Raw genomic sequence first — 22,334 nt, forward strand, 5'->3', positions numbered from 1 at the left:
GAAAGACATTTCTAGGCCACAAATATCCTCTGTAATAAGGGGGAGAAATGGTGTCGGGAGCTTCGATTTTGAAGAAAACTTTTGAAGCACTGAGTTGGGAGGACCAAAAGGTGAATTTTCCATGGTTCCACATTCAGATTACAGGCATTGGTAACCTCTCTCACATTGTCAGAGCTGCATTTTTTCCTGGAAACCCACTGCCCTCACTGAAACAGGGACCCAGGGTGCTGTCTATTTTGGCAAACAAGGGTCTAGATGATTAATCTATATGAGGTTATTTGTTATTTATAAAAATGACAAATGCATTTTATAAATTGGAGAGTCTTGGTGTTAACAGTGGAACATAATCATCTTTTCAAAGGAGCTCGAGCTACTGTTTGGATGTTAAAGCCATTGGCTTTGACCTAAGGAATATTTACTTTGGAACAAATGAAAAGAGATTTTCTTATGAGGCATAATGAGAATGTGTTATTTGCAGAATATTTTTAGGGTTTTATTTTAATAGTTCTTCATCTTTTCAATGTATTTTCCCTTTATAATGTGACAGAAGCCATTTTAATACTTATTCTTTAAGATGACTTTTTTTTTTTTTTAAACTATTTGATAGACAGAGATGACAAGTAGGCAGAGAGGCAGGCAGAGAGAGAGAGGAAGGGAAGCAGGCTCCCTGTCAAGCAGGGAGCCCGATGTGGGGCTCGATCCCAGAACCCTGGGATCATGACCTGAGCTGAAGGCAGAGGCTTTAATGCACTGAGCCACCCAGGCACCCCAAGATGACTTTTAAATAACTATACAAAATACATGTATCATGTAAGGGTTATGTATATTTTAAAGCTTTCAAAAAATTGTATAAATTTTCCAATTCCATTATCAAGAGAAACACAATCCCAAACAAAAATAAAATGCTATAGTGGTGCCTGCATGGCTCCATTGGTTAAGCGTCTGCCTTAGGCTCAGGTCATGATCCTGGAGTTCCAGGATCAAGTCCCACATTGGGCTTCCTGCTCAGCATGTAGTCTGCTTCTCCCTCTGACCCAACCCCTCTCTCTTACTGTCTATTTCTCTCTCTCAAATAAATAACAAATCTTTAAAAAAATAAATAAAATAAAATGCTATAAAAACACTTTAAAATATCCATATTACATTTTTGTTTTACTTTTACTTTTTTTTTTTTTTAAGATTTTATTTATTTATTTGACAGACAGAGATCACAAGTAGGCAAAGAGGCAGAAGGGGGCGGTGGGTGATGCAGGCTCCCCGCTGAGCAGAGAGCCCAATGCGGAGCTCAATCCCAGGACCCCAAGATCATGACCTCAGTCGAAGGCAGAGGCTTCGGCTGAGGCCTTCTGAGGGGCCCAGTCTAGTGCATTCAGTCATCATCAGTGTGATCAGTCATCATCTGTGATCAATCATCATCAGATCCACTGAGCCACCCAGGCGCCCCTGTTTTACTTTCTCATATATTTCTTATATATACAAGATATTTTTCAACTGTTAATTTAAGTTGGTAAAAAAAGAAATAAACTGTTTCCATGTACTAGAAAAATAGGTAATATAATTCCCTGAACTAAACTGACAGAAATCATGGACTCCAAAGTAGATGCCTTGGCTCTAATGGAAACTTCCAATTGTTTTTGTTTTTGTTTTTTGCAAAGTAATGAAAACAGATTTGGGTCATATACAAAAGTTTGGATCACTGTTTGTGTGGTTTTGAATAAATAATGATTGTTTTAACAAATTAATTTCTTCATAAGTTTAATGGAGGAGTTTGAAAAAATCCTCCTGGTAGTTGTGAGTTTTAAATGAAATAAGATACAACTCTTAAAAAAAATAAGATACTACGGGGCGCCTGGGTGGCTCAGTGGGTTAAGCCGCTGCCTTCAGCTCAGGTCATGATCTCAGGGTCCTGGGATCGAGTCCCGCATCGGGCTCTTTGCTCAACAGGGAGCCTGCTTCCCTCTCTCTCTCTCTGCCTGCCTCTCCGTCTACTTGTGATTTCTCTCTGTCAAATAAATAAATAAAATCTTTAAAAAAAAGATACTACTACACTTTGCAACCGCTTGAAGAATCTACCTGTGTAAACTTCAGTTAACAGTGTTAATAGTACTCAAGGCATAAAACAAGTGTAGATTCCAAGTGCATTATTGTAGGGAGTTCCATGGAGAGTTAGAAGGAAGTCCTGAGAGGTTCTGTGAACAAGGTGGCAGGGAAATTATGGCATGCATTATGTTTGACTTCCTTTGACATGGAGGAGAATTCTGGACAAAGAGAACACCACAACCGAAGGAGAGGTTCTAAATTATGGGTTACATGACAATGGATATAGAACTGTAAATAAGGGGTCATTGAAAATAATTATTGGTAGGTAGGTTTTGGATCGTATTTTGACACACATGCCAAAAGGAGGAGTTTGGGCTTCATTTTAAAGACAACAGAAAACTGTTGAAGGGGGATCATATGTTTGAAGTCTTGTTTGGGGTGGAGCAAAAGAATAGGAATTTATTGGGCACCAGATATGTTGCTGGATACAATACTGCGAGGTCCGTTTCATTATTCCTATTTTGCATATTAGAAAACTGAGCTACAGAGACATTAAAAAAAAATACCCGGGGGGGGGGGGGAGAACAGGGATATTCAGCCAAAAATTCTGGAGCCAGGACTTAAATTTAAAACTCTTTTAGGTTTTAGGGGTGCCTGGGTGGCTTTGGAGTGCCTGGGTGGCTCAGTGGGTTGAGCCTCTGCCTTCAGCTCAGGTCATGATCTCAGGGTCCTGGGATCCAGCCCCGCATCAGGCTTTCTGCTCGGGGTGGGAGGAGCTGCTTCCCCTTCTCCCTGCCTCCTCATTCTCTCTTTGTCAAATAAATAAAATCTTAAAAAAAAATTAAAAATCCTCTCTGACTTTAAGTCCTTTCCATTATTCCATGAGACCTTTTAATTAATATGATAAGTGTGTTGAGTTTTTTGGAATAGAGAGACAAAAAGTCTGTGAAATCACAAAGGAAGTTCATTCAAGATGTAGCAGATACCTAGGGAGATGTGAGGTAAGCCAAAAGTGTTAAGGTGTTTCCTGTTTTGTTTTGTTTTTGGCAACATATTTTTAAGACCCATGAGTTTGATTCTTCTGTTTTCTAAATGTTGTTGAATGTTCTTATGGATTTATTTATATTTCAGAATTAGTAAAAGGAATTAAATTTTCCTGATAATCATATAAAAATTCAAAACATTCCTAGCCATACATTCCTAAAACGTAGCTAGTTTAACTCTTAGGCATTAAAAAATAGTACGTGACTCTGCCAAACATGAGAAAATTCATAGAAAGTCAGCACTTTAGGGGGCCTCTAGAATGGCTCATACACTTGAGCAGGTGTTAGAAAGATAAGCCATGAGAAGAAATCTACTCTACCAGTCCCCATATATATTTTTTCTGTCCTTGCATATAATGAAGGTGTTTGCTGAATAAAATGGTTCCTCTTTGTTTGGTTCATTACCATCTTAGTTCTTAGGTGATTCTGTTATTGGTAGAGCTGACAACCTGGCAGTAACTGGTATCTGGTGTTCTTCTCCAAGTCTGCGGACCTATTACCCAAGCCTTGAAGCATCAGTGCCTCTGGAATTAGTTATTTCATATCATGACCCTCCTTTGCTTTCTAGGAGACCCAATATTTCATACTGAGCCTCTGTCCTGAGCCCTTATCTGAGGATTAAACTAGCTGTTTGAACCTGGCAGCCCAACACTTACGTTGCCAGTCTTCTTTGATGCCAGGCCTTTGTTGGATTCAGATATGTATCACCTGTGAATTGATCTCCAGTTTACAGCTGCCTGCCGGCTGGCTGCCTACCTGCCTTTTTCAGCATCGCTCAGCCCAGAATCTGTCACTGTGCTCTCATACTCGAAGCTCAGATATTCATGGAAATATCATTGAGATTCTATCTTTCACTCATGCAGGCGTCACTTCTTTGGTATCTCTCTTTGACTAGAGGGTCGGTCAGACTCAGTCATTCATCCTTTCTCCTCTCCACTATCCCAGTGTTTCTTGGACACACAGGATCCAGAGTTGACAAAATCAAAGAGATAGGAATGTTTTGATGACAGGTAATAGGAACAAATCCAGAAAAACAACTAAATTATAAAATAAATAAATGACGATTCTCCTTCGAAGGTAGGGAGAACACAAAAGCAGAAACTATGCCATCTAGTGCGGTTTGGGAGTCCGTATGGATATGGAAACTCTTCACATAAGGGAATTCTAATGACAGGTTAGGGGACGCAGGCAGGATATTGGAATTCGTTGGTGTCTCATACCAAAGTCAGCCTATAGAAGATTGGTTGGGTAAGTCAAGTCCTTAATCTTCCAGAGACTGGGCCCAGGAGAGATTATTGGGACAGGAATAGAAGAATAAGATAATGTTCCAGTTTCTGAACTAGATTATAAATTGGGGATTAGATCATGAATAAACTTTAGATGTCAGGATATTAAAAATGGGACTTGAGAATTGAAAAAGGAATAAATTGGGTCAGGGCAAGCCATCTAAATATGAATTAGCGCTTCTGGAATTGTCCCAAACCACGATCATCGAGACACAGAGAAATTTGGTCTTAATTTATTAATTTATTACTTGTGGTCTCCCCACTAAGAATATGCTAATATAAACTGTGGCCAAGAAAGCACTGAAAAATGACATACATAATTTTAAGGACTGTTGCCTTCTCTGGAACATTTGTAAGGGATTACTGAATGTGGGGTTTATTTATTTTTTTTTTTTCGTTCTTACGGAATCTTGAAATGACAAGCCCACCTTTAGACAGTGTCTCTAGTGTTCTGTGGAAGGCCTAGTATAAGAAAGCAGATTTTCTTCTCCCCTTCCATTTTATCATGGGGCTTAGATACGGTTAAAATAAACATAGTCTTTTGGTTATGTGATTCTAGCGTTTGCGCATCTAGATATGTGTACGTCTATATAGGTATGTACAGAAGGGTCTACGCCTACATTTATGAATGCAAAGAAGTAAAAGATGTTCTGCTAAGTTAGAATAATGCCTTCTCATCGACAAAGAAGGGTTTTGGAATAAAGGATCAGCTTCATGTCTCTCTTTAATATAGAACCTGGTCTCTAAATTAGTTTACGTTTCTGCCAAGGTGAATGTCAAAGCAATTTACTGTAATTTGTTGTAATTTAAGTATAGCTCTGATCAATTGAATCACAATATTTATTATTTTATTGTTTCATCTTTGTAATAAATTTGAGTGCTATGCAAAAATGAAAATGTGTTTTCTTCCCCTGAGCAGCCTACAACCTAGCAAGAAACAAGGCATAACAAATTAACTCTGATCATGGTTCAGAAAGTGCTAAGAAAATATATGCTAAAAAAGAAACCTATAGGAAACTGTATAGGCTTCAAACATGCTATAGCATGCACACACTTACCCCAAACAGTCTCAACAGCAAAAAGTAAACACCACATTAAAAACTAGCCAAAAGACTTAAATAGACATTTCTTCAAAGAAGACACACAAAAGGCCAATAAGCATTTGAAAAGATGTTCAGTATTGTTAGTCATTAACAAATACCGAATGAAAAACAAATAGAAACCACTAAGTGGCTATAATTAAAGAAAAACTAGAAAATAACAAGTGTGGCAAAGATGTAGAAAAATTGGAATTCACATACATTGCTGGTAGGAATGTGAAATAGTATATAGCCCTGTGAAAATCTGCTTGGCAGTTCCTCAAAGTGTTAAATTGTAGGTTTTCAGAGGACCTAAGAATTCTCCATGTAAATGTATACCCATGAGAGTCAAAACATATCTGCGCAAAATTATGTATACTTGAATGTTCGTAGCAGCATTCTTCATAATAACCAAAATATAGAAACAAATGTACATGAGCTGAGGAGTAGATAAACAAATTGTAATATATTCATAAAAATGGAATAGTTTTTGCCTAAAAAGGGAATGAAATACTAATACATGCTATAACATCTACGGGCCTTGAAGTGAGAGAAGCCAAACAAAGACAACAAATTATATGATAGGTTTCAGTTGTATGGAATCCCCAGAATATGGGCATTCTTTCTGGGGTGATGGAAATATTCTGGAATTATGTAGTGGTGATGTTTGGACAACAATGTGCATATACTAAAAAAAAAAAACTCACTGAATTATAGACTTTAAAACGGTTAAAGTAATATATCTGTGTTATGTGAATTTTAATGCAACATAAAATTGTACACTCCAAATGGAAGTACAATTTATAAATTAAAGGCAAGATGCGCTGGACAGGCATTTAAGAGTTAATTTTCTAACAGGATAACTCAAAAACTGCTTTGTAAATTAATATTTTTGGAGCTGGGAAATATTTTATGGTGGCACAAATATCACTGAATCTTGGGGAAAGGCAGAGAGAATTACATTCATATGCTGGGAAATAATATCCATGCCCCATTGCCTAATGGAAAACTAAGAATCTTCTGCTTATTTCCCAGTTTCAGTCTTGTTTTATTACTGTTATTCAAACTTGATTGAAGATTTAGATGACTTATCAGTATTTATTAGTTATTTTTCCCTAACTTAAATATGTTGTAAGTCTAAAATTGCTTAATCAAATTATATTTTTATAACTATGAGAGCATTTATTTTAGTAGATTGAATGCATGTGTTTTTATTCTGTTTATGCATATTTTTCTAAAAATATTTATGTTCTTTCTTGACATTACTTCCCATATTAAGTAAGGAATCTTTTGTCACAATTGAGATGATGAATGTCTTAAGAATATTTCAAAATACGTCAAAATTGAAAAGGCAATTTAAAAATCTTTGGGTAACATATATAAACTTTTTTTTTTTTTAATTTGGAGATGTAAGGGGCTTTATTAAGCACTTCATGAATTGGGAAACATCCCATCTAGCAAGTAGAGATGTTTCCTAAACTTTGTTTCTGTTTTTTTTCCCCTAAATTTTGTTTCATAATTAAATTAAAACAAGCTCTAGTTTGTTCTTTGTTTATATTTAGAAAATTCTCTCTAAAAATATTTGAAAAATACTAAAATCTGTACCTTGCCTCTGACTGGGTTCACCATTGAGGCTTAGTTATATATTTTATTGTTCTAATTTGTCCAACAGGGTTATTATTAGTTAATGGAGTAAAATATGAAAAATGCACTGCATTTGTTATAAAGTTCAACAAGGAATGCCTGTATTTTCTTTTTAAATAAAGCTTATTTCACTCATCTAGATTTTATGTTATCAAAACAAAGGGAGAAGATACTCCCTATTTCTATATTTGCTCTTAATTCATATAATACATAGGTTAATGGTCTTGCCAAATGCTATTGCCTAATACATAAGCAATACACTTGGACAAAACACACTTATCTGTTCCTTTCTTTTTGTGTGTATGATTAATTTTTTCAATGAAATAGCCTTTCAAAAATGGTAAAGGACATTTTACATGTGCATTTTAAAATTTAATATCTGTTGGTGATTATATTTTAATAGGTCTTTGTTTCTGAACTGGGTTATTTAACCACAGTAGGCATGTATAAACAATTTTTGTGTTCTATATTTCTTTATAGATTCTACAAAGAAATTAAAGGATGTTCTGGAAGAATTCCATGGTAACGGTGTGCTTGCAAAGTATAATCCTGAAGGGGTAAACTTTTTTTTTCTTTATATCGGTGTCATATATACGCTTGGAAGAGGGATTTCTTAATGAAGAGTCCTTGGATATAAATGTACCATACAGCATACCATAAATAAAATGAAATTCATAATGAAATGCTATTCTGGAAAACACATAAAATAGTATAGTATCTTTTTCATTCAAAAACCATTTGCTAATGGAAATAATATTTCTCTATTGTGCGCTTTAAAGAGTATAGGTTATCTATAATATAGACCTCTGTTATTTTCCTAGATGTTAAATATATTCTAATTCTGAGATTGCTTGGTCAGGTATGGTCAGGGAACAGGACTGATTGAAGCAAAGTCCAAATGTACCTGCTGCCTGTTCTATGTCCAATAAATTTTAACCCCAAGTGAACACTGGTTGGGGGCAGGAGGGTTACTCCTTTCAGAGAATTATTCCCTTGACTACAGAAAAATTCTGTGATGGGTATAACTGGTCTGTAATTTTAAAGAGCCAGCTTGGATAAAAAGTGAGGAACTTCTTTCCTGTAGCTTGTTTTAACCTACTACTGGTAAACCAGAAAGTCCCTGAAAATTTTTTCCTTATTAAAGCTTCCTATCCTGTTAATGGCTTTTGAACACATGGCCTGAATGAATGTCCATCCTTTTCCTAATTACTTGTTAAATAACCTTCCATTTAATGTTAGCTGGGAGATGTTATGTTTTAAATGTTTGAGTTCTTCTGCAGTTTCACCAAGTGATAGTTCTGTTGTATGGGAGTTAAAACAAATTACCCTTAGCAAAAGAAACATTCCCCTGGATGTATTATCTAGCCAGCCAGATAGATTTGTTTGCTGATTAAAATGTGATTTGTTTTTTGTTATTATTGTCATTATGGTTTTGCTTTGTAAGAACACAGTTATTGGTTATCCTTCAGTATTGTGTTTCTTTACATTTTAGTCAAAACCAAATCTCCAGTTCTAACCTTAAAGCATCATATTGCTTTATAATTTCCTTCAAATATTTCTGATAGCTACTTTTCATGCAATATTTTCTTATTCTGTCTATATTCTCATATATTACCATACCGTGTAAGTCTTTAACCTAAGATTTATTTTCTTTTTCAAGTAATGTTAATGTTTAATCCCTAAAAAATGGAAAAAAAGGTAATTTAAAGGCATTCCCATTTTCCTATGTCAGGAACAAAAGATATCCAGTCTACATTTCCCTCATATTTTATTTTCCTAGATACCACAGTGTGAGAGAAAAAAATTATACCAGATAAATTTGTAGAACCGAAAATCTCAAAGACTGGGAAATTAGAGTGGGAAAGCTAAAGATGACAACTCTATGGAATTGATAAAAGACCCCAAAATGTCATTAATATTTACATTCCCAAACATACTTGGAAACTTGCATGTTTTCTAATCTATCTACTGAGATAAAACCAGTTTTGTTTTGCTCTCTAAAGATAGCTGCTGGCTATAAATTCAGTTGGAATATGATCTTGTTTGTAAAGTAGCCTTTTTGCTTCAATAATTTCTTATTTAAAAGACTCTCAAGACTTGGTCTTACTGATATTATATCTTTCGTGAGGATTATCAGTCACTGTATACTGGATTTATTGAGGTAATTACTAGATTCACTCTTAGACACACATATGATGTCAGCCTTTTCGATAATGTAATAATTCTCCATAAATACACAGATCTGCTCTTGAAATGCATTATTAAAATATTGAACCATTGAAAAACAGAAGTAAAGTTAGATCTTATTATGACCCCAGAGTAATTCTTATTTAAGAGTGAAACTACTCTCTAATTGAACACTGAGAGGTCTTTTATATTTATATATATATATATATATATATATTTTAAGATTTTATTTATTTATTAGACACAGAGATAGAGATCACAAATAGGCAGAGAGGCAGGCAGATAGAAGGGGAAGCAGGCCCCCTGCTAAGCAGAGAGCCCCATGTGGGGCTTGATTTCAGGACCTAAGATCATGACCTGAGCAGAAGGCAGAGGCTTAACCCACTGAGCCACCCAGGCGCCCCTGGTCTTTTATATTTAGGGGGGGAAACCCCCAAAATAATAAAATCTTATTTAAATACTAGTATATGTTTTATAAAAGCCAGTAGAAGTAATTAGGAATATTCAGTGTTGTGGAAGAAATCTTTAATGCCTTGAGGTTCTCTTCAGTACATGACTACCCAGTTTATAAAAGGTTACTCTAACTGTATGACAGAATTCATACTGTCCATTCACATGGAAATTATCACTCTCTGTTGGCTGATCAGGTTAATCCTCAAGTTGTTGTCAGAGATGACTATTTAACTGATGGCCTTTTATGCAAGAAAACTGAGAAAAGTGTTTAACCTACATTACTTTTAGACTAAATAATCCATTGTTTCCTGAAACAAATATTGTATATATCATCCATATAAAATGTACTTAACAGAAAGAACAAGCTAAATATCTTTTATTTGCTTCTCCTCTTACAAAGTAAAGCTGCTTAAGTGGTAGATGCATTGTATTTCTTACTATTTACTTGGGTTACTGAGTTCTAAAAGGTCTCTGTATTAAAACTTAATACAATGAATATGTGACCTGCTTAAGTCAATTTTAAAGGAGAAGTATTAAGTGCATTACATGGATGAAATATTTATTTTGAATTTATGTCTTCTAAAGATCATTTAAAAATCTTTGAAAAAAAAAAAAACCCAGAGTCAAAAAAATATAAATCTAAACAATGGCTTTAATGTTCCCTAAGAATAAAATCTTTAAGAAGGTTGAGATTCCCAAACAGATAAGATTATAAAGTTTTTAAAAGAAAAACATCATTGTAGGAAAAGTAAAATGACTTCCCTAAGATTAACCAGCTAGTTTCATGACAAGAGATTGTCTAGAATCTCAGTTTAAGAGTAATGTCCTTTCCTCTTCACTTCATTGACTGCGCCATAGAATGAAAGGTGCAAGTTGGTGGGAGGTGAGAGCAAGAAGAAGAGAAAAAAATTTCACATACATTGAATGGTATTTCTTACATAACAATTATGGCATATTCCAGTGCATGCAATTATTACTAAGTCGTGCCCAACAAGGTAAGAGAGTCTTACTTGTCTCCAGCTAACATTATATGAATCATACAATATTAAGAGTATGATTATATTTAGTTTTTAGTAACCATCCAGTCTCAGTGAGGTGGTTCACAGTAAAAGAGAGCAAGATATCTCAGATATAAATGATTCATGAAAGCAATAAAATTTGATAATATGAGAAGAACCAAGTTGGCATTGCATTTTATATATGTAAAATATATATAGTATATTATAAGTAAATATATTAATGTAATAATATTTAATATTAATAATATTAATATAGAAACATATTAATACAATATAATGACATATATATAATTCCTCCCAGGGTTTCAAATTCAATTCTAAATTATTCCATTGATGTCTAAAGCCAAGGGAAGAAATTAAGTAGTGGTATATGTATGGGAAGATATTTATCTTTAAAGGCATAGTAATGGGCCAGGCATATTACTCTCAAAGATGGAAGCTTTAGGAGTGAGAAATAAACATTAATAATCTAATATAGATTTATATATACTGTTGTGTTTTTATAATCTTCTCTGGAAGGGTTTAATCATCTTATATGTAATATTCATTATATTTATTGCCCAATGGAACTATTTGCTTATTACACTCCCAGATGGATCTGATAAATGATTCTCAAATTTTAGCTTGTATTAGAATCAGCTTTTTAAAGCAGAGATTGCTGCCTTCTCTCCTGCCCTCTCTTTAGTTTCTGTGTTTCTAGAGTGAGGCTCAAAAATGTGTATTTCCATCAGCTTCCCAATTGATGATAATGATACTGTCTCAGGACCACATTCTGAAATTCATGGGTTTAGGGTATGTATTAAAAATCAATCTGTAAAATCGACCTTTTAGTTAGCAGCAGAATGAGTTAATGAGTATAAGTTATCTTTCATTAACATCTGTATTCTTTCTTTCCTTGCATGCACAGAAACAAGACATTCTTAACCAAGTAAGACATTTTCTTTTCTATTAAAATCTGTCTTTTCTCTCTTTATTCTGATGTGAGCTATGAATTTCTCATCCATATCACTGACCTGTACCTCTGTACCATTAAGATTTGTATAAAATATTCAAGGCTATCTATAATCCTTATAAAGTTATAACTGACTGGTATTTGTTCAAATCAGAGTCTTGAGTGGAGAAGCTAATATCTTAATGGACTCAAAGAGGGTCTAGAGGGTGGGATTTAGTTTTGTAGACTCTTGAATTTAATTTTCTAATATCATCAAAACATGATAAGACTCCAATAAAATAATTCATTTACTGAGAGTCTTTATTAATTTACAATAAGAGGTTTATAATTGCATGTAAGTACAATTGATAGGGATTTCTTTGGGGGGGTGGGGATTACACATCTATAGTGCTATTAGAATCTGTAAGGAAAATAGAACTGAAAAGCCACTGAGTTTTGCCTTCCGGGAAAAAGAGTAACCCATCTCTTGCTTCAGTCACTCTCTCCCCGTAAAGCCTATTCCGCAAAGCAAGTTTTGGGTCCATACTTCAGCTGGGTGCATAGAATTACAACACATTTTGGAAATCTCTGAATGGGTTTTTTTTATTATACTAGGAATATGACTTGTCAAAATGCACGAGATACTTAAAACTATAATATTGTCTCCCCAGGACAGTAGTGGATATATACTAGCTTTTTATTCATAAGTTTCTCTACGGTTTTAATGACAGCAGACTCTGTGATCTCATCCCCAACATGTTACAGTACAGTTGGTCACACCAGAAGGATCCTGATTGCCTTAGATACAGGTCCTACATATTATAATCTCCTAGGATGAGGCCAGACTGAAATGGCAACTCATGGACTGTGATGACTTTTACTAGTCTCTTTCAGAGGATGACACTTCCCTGATCTTATCCCTGACCTCTGGCAAACCTACCAGTTCCCCCAAAGACAGACTATGTGAGCTTTATGGTTTTAGGAGGCAATGCTTCAGAGTCAATAGCTGCTTTTATAAAGCAGAGGATTTAGCTATTAAAGAACATTTATTGAACACCTTGGTCAACAAACATGCCTTTCTGCATAACCTCCATCCCTACTAGAGGCTTTCTGGAAACTGGTGTCAAAATTAGCCCTGCTTTTTCTAGGGATCAACAGAATGAGTTTCTTCCTTTTCCTGGCTATGTCTTTGTTCCATATAGAGATGTTTAATAGGCAAGAAATTTCAGTTGCAGAATAGAAGGAACAGGGAAAGCTGAGGTTAGCCATGGGAGGTGGGGTTGGGAGAAGGGCATGCATATTTATTGCTCTATGGTGTTCTTGGTCTGTGAGTGTTCCCTGAGTGTAGGATTTTCTCTTTACATTTCCTGTCAGTAGATGATCCTTGGCCCAAGGCTGAGTTACATTTCACAGTTCCCTGGGCTTCTCTTATCTTGGTACTTGGTACTCTGCACTATAGGTTCTGCTCATGTGTATAACCTTTAAATTTAGACAACTGAGTTGCTTCATTCCCTTAATAAGAAACCTGGGAATTCATAACCTACATTTGGTAGTGCTGCTGCCTAATGTAATATTTTAAGTGTTTTTTAGCAGTGATATTGACACTGATATAATTATTAGCAATCATATAAACACCCTTTTATTGTAAGCTTTAATTGTCCTTCCAGAACCAAATTCAACCCTTCCCATTAAAGAAAGCCTCTGGAAAGTATAACAGAGAAAACGAGGTCTTAGGAGTCCAACTGAACTGAGTTCAAATCCCACATCTGCCACAGATTAGCAGGTCATGGACAAGTTACTAGCCTCAGTTTGTTCAACTGTGCAGCGAAAAGAATATTGGCCTTATTGAGTTGTTAAGAGGGTTAAATTCTGAAGTGTATATAAAATAATTAGCTCTGTGCCTGATGTATAGGCATTCTATTCATGTTTAAAGGTGGTGGCTGTTGATCACACTTGAGAGACCAACATGATTTCATACAAAAGTTCTAGAATATGCACGAAAAGTGGAAGTGGGAATATCTGAGATATACCACCAACCGATCCTGTCACCTTTATTTTCTGAGCCTCACTTTTCTCAACTATAAAGTGAGAAAATAGAACTCTGATGTCTTTCCAACTCTAAATTGATTTCCTTCTACCATGAGGTATGAGTGGAGGACATGAGATGTGATTTGTTTCCCCTGCCAAGCCTGGCCACAATCCAGAATGCTGTTCGGATACTAGAGATATTGTGTCTGTTGTATCTGTTCCTCCTCCCACAACTTCCTAAGTGCCAGGATGGTTAGTTAGCAAGGAATGGAAGTAGCATGTTACCCAGTATTTCTGCTTCTCTTCTCTATGACTCCAATGCAAATTCAGTTATTTTCCTCTTCTTATCAAACCTACAACCAGAGCACAGTTTTGAAAACAGACCACCATACTGAATAATAAAACACCCTCTATAATTCTGTGTTAATGACCTCTTATTAAGATTGTATTAATGATTGTTGAAATATAGTAACTTTCTTTTCAGTATGTGACATCAGTTAGAATGGAACCATGTAAAAAGTTTGAGAAAGTATTTACATAGATACTTACGAGCTTAATTAGCTGCATTTTATCATAATTGCAACACATCACTTTGAATAGCTTCTTACAGGTATCTTGTAACCCCACTAAGGATCCAGTTTTGATACACCAAAAAATATACTATCTTGTATCTATGACAACATGAAGAATTTGATTACGGCCATCTTCAATATTGTATCCTAAATTAAAAACTTAATGATTAGACTGTTTCAAGGGGCTACGTGATACCTGTCACAGTTGATATATTTCTCCCCTTACCTTCTATAATAAACACACGGAAATTCATTTCCTCCTACTCTAGTTGCCCTTACTCCTATTCTGCTCTCCTGCCCCTCCTCACTGGCTTTTTAGAAATACCTCTGAAACAGGATCATTTTTATACCTCAGGGCTTTCGTACTACCTGCCCTTTTGTCTGTCTGAGATGGTCTTTCTCCAAATATGTGCAAAGCTATCTCCCTCATCCCCTTTAAATCTATATTCAAAGAATGGATTATCATTTCCTGATTTTTAGATTTAAAACTTCAAGCACCCCCCTCCCAAAATATATAAACATTTTCATCTTTTTTTCCCCCACAACACTTCATACTTTCAAACGTTGTACGTTTAGCCTACTTATTTTTCTATTTACTTGTTCCCTTTGTTAGAAGATAAGCCTCTGGTGGGAAAATTTTTGCATGGTCCAGTAGCATCTTTACCCCAACAGCTAGAACAGAGTCTAGTACAAAGTGGGTGTATAATGAACATTTGCTGAATATGAGAAAATCCCCATCCTGAAACCACCAGAATAAATTAATGATAAAGAGTGATGACATTTATTTTCATTCACTTTGAATCTACTTGGATGAATACTAGTGTTATTTTTTTAGTATTAGCAGGGATTTAAAAACAAAGGATCCAGATGGTCAGATATAATAATGAAAGGCATATAGAAATGTGTTTTGAATTTCTGCCAATTTGGCAGCAACATCTGAGCAGCTCCGTCAGTCTGAATTCTTTGCAGATTCTCTATGTTATCTCCCTAAATAGTCTGTGGCTGCTCCTAAGGGGGGGGGGGGGGGAAAGAAGAAGCAGTTCTCAAAATTTTAAACCTTCTGTGGTATGTATGTCTCTGAGCTTATAGCCAATTTGATATTTGAACACTCATTCACTAAAGTCCAACCCAACTTCTTTCGTCAGTGTTTCCACTGATGTGCATGTAAGTGATTTCATTCTTTTCAAGGGTTTCAATGTGTTCAAAACCAATTTTAATGATGTTACATGAGAGCAGTAGAAAACAAGATACTTAAATTGAGTGACATTCTACTGAATCATGAAAGAAGGAAAATATGTAGTTAGAGGACAGTGTCCACAGAAAGGTCTGATATGTTGGACAACATGGAATTTTAAAAGATTTGAAAATCTTTTACCAACAAGAAAAGGAGATGGGATAACCAGAAAAGAGAGGGAAGAATAATTCTTCTCTGAATTGGAAACACTGAAATAGCTAACTTTTGGCTTTAAAGAAGTTGGAGTTTTATAACTTTGTTAGCTGTGTGTAATGATCGAAATGTAAGGGAGGGGAATTTTGCTTTCACCAACACTGTGAAGAAGCTTGAAGGAGGTTTATATCATCAGTAAAACTTAATAGATGGCATCATCGCATAGAAAACTTCATTCTTATTTTGATAATAGACTTTTATTTTTTTAAGTAAAATGGCTGTTTATAAATGTTCACGTTTTAAAGCGGGGTTTAGTCAATGCTGCCTGATATAAAACAATAATTACAAAATGTCTAAAACACCAAAACTGCAGACTTGATTGAGGAAGATGTAGTGAATTTTCTGGTTTTCTGGACTAATAAAGAGGAAAGCAAATTAAGATAATAAAAAATCCATTAAACCTCAAACCAGGACTTCCTTTTATTATTTTATTATTTCATTTATTTTACATGCTGTGCCTCCAGGGGCATGTTAAGTGCTTCATATTGATTTATTATTACATTTAGATGACAATCTTGAATGGTTGATCTTATATATCACTTTATATGGAAAAAACTGAGGCTTAGAGCTGTGAGAGAATAAAACTAAACTGCTTTTGGCTTACTGAGCAAGGCAGGGGTGCAGCATTTAATTTTAGAAAGTTTTCCTGCAACTGAAAAAGAAGGACCAAGGAGTAATGCATTCCTTATTAACAGGGATGCTGTACATTCTTTTTTTTCTTTTTGATTGTGTATTTTTCTGGCTTTCATCATTTAATTATAGGCTCTAGTTTCAAAGAGATTCCATTTAGGTTATGTAAGGCTCTATAAAGAGCACACACTTGGGATGTGGCAGATTTTTTCTTTAAAAGAGCAGATAAATTCCTTGCCCCAAATCACTCAGGTGGATATGGAGATATTGGAATATGTTACAAAAATGCTTTCTTCTCAAATCCTTAATTTTCTTCTGTTTGTTGGTTGGTTGTTACTATTTTCTTTTCTTATCATGTTAAATTCTTGTCTTAAAATAGTTCTGTTGTAAAATGTAATCATATGCTAACAGAAGATCCAGAGAAAAACTGTGAACAATTCTAGTCCTTTGTTCATATCTTGTTACCAGCTTTCTAAAACAAATTATAATAGTAACCAAAAGGGATGAACCATGTAATGACTTGTTAAATGCATATAAAAACATTTGAGGTAATGTGGTTTTGAGACTTTCTCTTCAAAAATTGTTTGAAATTTCCAACAGACCAAGAAGCAGATGTTGTTATTTTTACCTGTAGATGGAGAAATTAAGGCACAGACAGATTAATAAATTGCCCACCCTGACACAGTTTGGAAGTGTTGGATCTGAGAGTAGATCCAGGTAGTCCGACTTCAAAAGCATGTTCCTGTCATCTGTTGAGTTGGCAAACACAATGCTGACCACGGAAGGTTTCAGGCTAAGAAGCAAGAGGGAATATAAAAAACCATGCTTCTAACCACAGTGTCTAGGAATATGTTTGTTACAGAAAGTTACCATATTTTTGTAGTAAAATTAACTCCTGGTGTCCCATGAGGCGTCACGCATTTGCGAACTGTCTGCCAAAGTTGGTCACTAATTCAGCTGAGCGTGGATTACTTCTCTCCAGACAGGCATTGCCTAAGGAATCTTCTTAGTAAGAGTAGCTGTCTCCGCTCAAGAAAATGCATTTGGATACAGTGGTCTGACTGTTGGCCTTACCTGAGTCTTTTGAAATCTCAGTTTCATTCATGGTAGCAAATTGGTTTTCAGAAGTACTTCTGCTACCTGAGGCTATTCTTATGTTTTTATATTATTCATGGTTTTTAGTTATGTGGCTCACTCCACTAGTAGAATTTATAATGTTTTGTGGTGGTGGTTCTTATATATGGAAGAAAATGAAGCCTTTTTTACTGACACTGGTGTAAATGTCCAAAGTGCCTTTCGTGAATAAGCAAAGCAAGATTAAATGAGCTAAAAATGTCAGAATAAGGAATAGACAAGAGTTTTGCAACCATTAGTAAACAAAGTGAATTTTTTTGTTTTGTTTCTGGTTGTTGGTTTTATTTTGGTTTTGGTTTGGTTTTTTTTATTGGCTTGAGATTCTATTAGGTTCAGAAGCATACATATTCTTTTTTTTTTTTTTTTTTTTTTTAAGATTTCTATTTATCTATTTGACACACACAGAGAGAGAGAGCACAAGCAGGGGAAATGGCAGAGGGAGGACTCGATCCCAGGACCTTGGGATTATGAGCCGAAGGCCGATGCTTAACGACTGAGCCACCCAAGTGCCCCATAGTCTATATTCTTAATTGGCTCATGATCTAATCTACAAAAATGTACTTTCTCTAGTGATATCCCTGTATGTCACATTCCATTTTAGGTTTATTCAAAACAATGTTATAATAAAATTGGTCATTCTGTAACATCTTACCCCAGTATAATTGCATGGAACAAATAAATACTTTTTCTATCCAAAATAGCAGTTTAAAGAATTAATTTTATTCTCATCTGCCAGAAGTTTGATCAAAATTAAGAATGTCAGTCTGCCAAATTTAATTTTTGCTCTGTTTTTAGTTTCATCTAAGTTACACTGAACCGGGTAGGAAAAAAAAAATGCCCTTCAAGGGCTTCCTATGAGGCCCATTGACCTTGTACTTTTTTGATCTGGACAGGCGTGGCTTTATTCCAGCTTCTTCTCTGTAGGTCTCCTTGTGCTTTCAAATGGCCTACTGGATGGGACCCAACACAATGCTGCTGGCCTCTTCCATATGGTCTACATTGATTTCCCAGGAAGCCTTTATGCGTCATTGTCCCTACGGTCATGAGGGTGTTGGCCAAGCCCAGTACAGTACAGTACCATTTACTTGCCTTTGTCCCAAAGTATCTATACCCTTGTCCTCAATTTTCCCGGCAAGAGTCAGATCCTGGTCCACTGTCCTCTGCTCAGAGAAGGCAAGCTCTCCAGGTGGCTCCTGTGAAATCCTCTCCTTAACTGGAGGATAGAAGTGGTTCCCATCACTGTTGCCCTGAGTGGACATGGGCCTCTCAATGTAGTGATGGCTCTCTCCAAATAAATGTCTGGTTTTTTGCTTGTTTGTTTTTGTAGACCTGCAGTGAGTATGCGTGGGCAACGATCTTGAAATAGGTTTTTTTGAAAGTTTGCATGGGAAGTTTTAGAATTTCACTTTGGAATTTCATACCAATTGATGTTGGTGTTACGGTAAAACTTTTACATTAACCCCTTTCTCCAGTTGTCGAGAACAAGATTCACCATTAGAGACAAGGAAAGGAGAAAAGAGAAGTTCTCTTGTATTTCAGAGTATTCATGCTGTGTTCATGACTCCGTGTCACATTACTTGAGTTATAATACTAACACAGTGGGATTGGGAATATTACTCCCAATTTACAGAAGAGGAAACTGAGTCTCAAAGAATAGATTTTTTTAAGGTGATACAGACAGTGTGGAGATAGAAACGTGTGACTGGAAAGCTTCTTGTTGCCCTGACACAGGTGAGGTGTATGTAAATGTCGGTACATGCAAGCTCCACCTATGACCTATGACCTCCGCCTATGACTGTGTTTCTCAGTTACCGTCCTTTTGTGGACTTGGATATAGAAATGTTTGAGTCATTTTTACTACTGTTGATTCTGAACTTAGAATGTAATCTTATCATTGGCTGAGTCTTATAATATGTATTTAATTTTTTCCCCCAGACAATAGATTTTGAAGGTTTTAAGCTATTTATGAAGACATTCCTGGAAGCAGAGCTTCCCGATGATTTCACAGCACACCTTTTCATGTCATTTAGCAACAAATGTCCTCATTCTAGTCCGGTGGGAAAAAGTAAGCCTGCTCTTCTTTCAGGAGGTAAGTCTAATTATGTACTTTAAAAATGTATATGTAGAGAAATACCAGAGAAAGTTCTTCTGACTGAAAATAAATGACCCCAGGAAGTAATTAGGGTCCACACACATGCGAAGAGACTGCATTGAATAAGGTAATTCTGTAATTACAAAAGAAAAAAATGTATATGTAGTAAAATTCTCGAAAGGAAATTCAGTTTCAAGTTCTCTACAAGAGAAGAGATGATTTGCTTAAGAAATATCTTTCTTTCAGGATTTATACTTTCATACTAAGATTGTGCAAAATATTTAAAGTATCTCCAATATAGTAGTAGCTAAACATTAGAGAAAATATACGTTATCATTATCCATCACTTGTCATTCAAAGTCTTAGAAGTCTATGTTTAGGTAATAATTTTAAGAGAAACTTCCATCAAATATGGAAAAGTGCTCTTTGAAATGACTAGTTAAATATAGATAACTTTATACATGAAAATGTAGTCACAAAGCAGTTATGTGTAGGAAACATAATATTTATGTCACTTCTGTAAATTTCTAACATACTTTCAAAGAAAAGGCTTTTCTTTTTGGTAAGATTTTATTTATTTATTTGAGAGAGAGAGAAAGCATGAGAGGGGAAAGGGTCAGAGGGAGAAGCAGACTCCTTGCTGAGCAGGGAGCCCGATGTAGCACTCGATCCCAGGACCCCAGGATCATGACCCAAGCTGAAGGCAGTCTCTTAACCAACTGAGTCACCTAGGCACCCTGATAGAAGAGTTTTGATTTTTCTCTTAGACACTTTTTTTTTTAATTTAATATCACCATGGAGATGATTGGTTCTGTCATTATGTGTAGCTTTTCAGAGATGTCTAATGAATTAATATTTGTTGCTAATTGTGTCCACCTCCATCCAGTCAGGAGAACAAAAATCTCACTGTATTACCCTAGCGAATGTAAAATAGGTGGCTGGTTAAACAGTGGGGGAGGGTTGAAAAACCAAAGACAATTCTTACGGTAATGCAGAGGTAGAATCGCAGGAAGCATGTGCCACTCCTAGGTTGAAATAATCAAAACTCAGAAGTTTGGAGGAAGGACTTCTTCGAACTGGAATGCTGGGTTCTGTGGGGAAGGTGTCACCTGGCAGGTCTCACTCTGGGACCTCTGCGGAGGGGATACTTCTGGGTTCGGTAGCTCAGGAGCTCAAGAGGAGCTCCTTGCCTGGCAGTTAGACCTCTTAGGAGCATCACAATGGTCTGTTCAGGATTGTGTAGCCAGGCTCACTGTGGCTTTCTCAATGTGGAAATAAGCTGGAGACTAGAGCCTGTTGCTCCTGGAAACGCGTACTGGAGAGATCTAACAGGAAGTGAAGACAGACTAGCAGGAAGCAGCCGCTTCTCCTTCCTTCCGTGTCATGTCTCTCTAGTGCCTCCTCTTACTGCAATAGGAATCCAGCACGTAATGGGAGAAATGTGGTCTACAGCAGTGTTTCTCATACTTTTTGTGATCTCAGGATTTTGGGGGGTTCCTAAAATTATTTAGGACCCCAAAGAGCTTGGGTGTTATATCCTATTATATCCATACTAAAGATCAAACACTGTAAAAATAACAATCATCAACCTATTATGTTAACAGAGATAACATTTTTCTGAAAAATAACTTTAAAAACTCAAAACACTCATGGGAGGAGTGACATTGTTTGATATCCTTGAAAATCTCTTTGACCTGTGGCTTCCCATCTGCTTCTGTGTTTCTGTTGCTGTATCATATGTTATGCAGCCTCTTGAACAGTCTACTGCACACACACGAGAGAATGAGAGGAAAAAAGCAAACGGTACCTCAGAATTACCAATAATAATCATTTAGATCTTACAGATTCTCTGAAAGGGGCCTGGGGATTTCAGGGGAGACACTTGTCTGGAGACTTCCAGCCCTAGCTCCTGAAGTAGAATATCAAAGTGTGGATAACGGAATAGAAATTGTTTAATAATTGACACTAATAAATTAAAAAATGAAAACATCCAATTAAGAAATAGGTAGTTGAACCATAAACAAGGCTTAGGCATTTGATGAGGACTCCATACTCCGAAGCTTTATGTTGTGCAGCTTCCGTTTCTGTTCATGAAATAATGTATCTTTCCTAGAGCAATCACGTTTTGGTGCAAGATGATTTAGTGTACACCTTCCACAGGATATATTTTGACCCTTTCAAAATATATAACTGAATACATTCATCATAATCCTTAACTACCCTTGAGTATTTTTAGTTCCTTAAATAATTCCCCTATATCATGCATTTAAAGGACTCACCCCACTTGTTTTTCTCTGAGTGAGTCTTATTCAGCCTCTTCTTACGGTGTGCTCTTGGAGCTTACCAGTGTTCTGGGCCGAGCATTTTAAAATGGGACAGTTCCTTACTTTGATCTAGAAATTAAAACTCCCTTGTTCTCCATTTCATGCTATAAATGGATTGCACATACCATAGACTGAATAAAATAACAAAATTGTCTCTTCTTTCATTTTCTATGAAGCAGTACTTTCTTGCATATGGAGAAAGAAGGAGGGCAGTTTTTGGGGTGTTGTCTGAATAATTGCATCAGACTTGGAGGGAAGAGAGGAGAGATTCTAATTAATTAGGTAGGTTTGTAAAAAATTAAAATCTCAAACCCTCTTGTCTTCAAATAGCATGTAGTAAGTATTACATATAAGATGCCAAAAATACAACGAGTAGAAATCAAATCAGGTTCCAAAATGGAAAAAAAAAAAAAATTAAAGGGTAA

The 22,334-nt window shown here is 35.8% G+C and overlaps 1 protein-coding gene across 1 annotated transcript in view; it reads left to right on the plus strand.

Moving 5' to 3' along the window:
* Positions 1-22,334, plus strand: part of LOC309844991 (diacylglycerol kinase beta) — a gene marked incomplete at its 3' end in the record, with an annotated part of 308,686 nt that overhangs the window by 144,627 nt on the left and 141,725 nt on the right. The window contains exons 3-5 of the mRNA XM_082692421.1: positions 7,573-7,649; positions 11,659-11,679; positions 19,429-19,582. Of these exons, the coding sequence (XP_082548547.1) occupies positions 7,573-7,649; positions 11,659-11,679; positions 19,429-19,582 (252 nt within the window). The remainder of the gene's footprint in view (positions 1-7,572; positions 7,650-11,658; positions 11,680-19,428; positions 19,583-22,334) is intronic.

Source organism: Mustela nivalis (assembly GCF_964662115.1).
Source record: "Mustela nivalis genome assembly, chromosome: 12".
In the NCBI taxonomy this organism is placed as follows: domain Eukaryota; kingdom Metazoa; phylum Chordata; class Mammalia; order Carnivora; family Mustelidae; genus Mustela; species Mustela nivalis.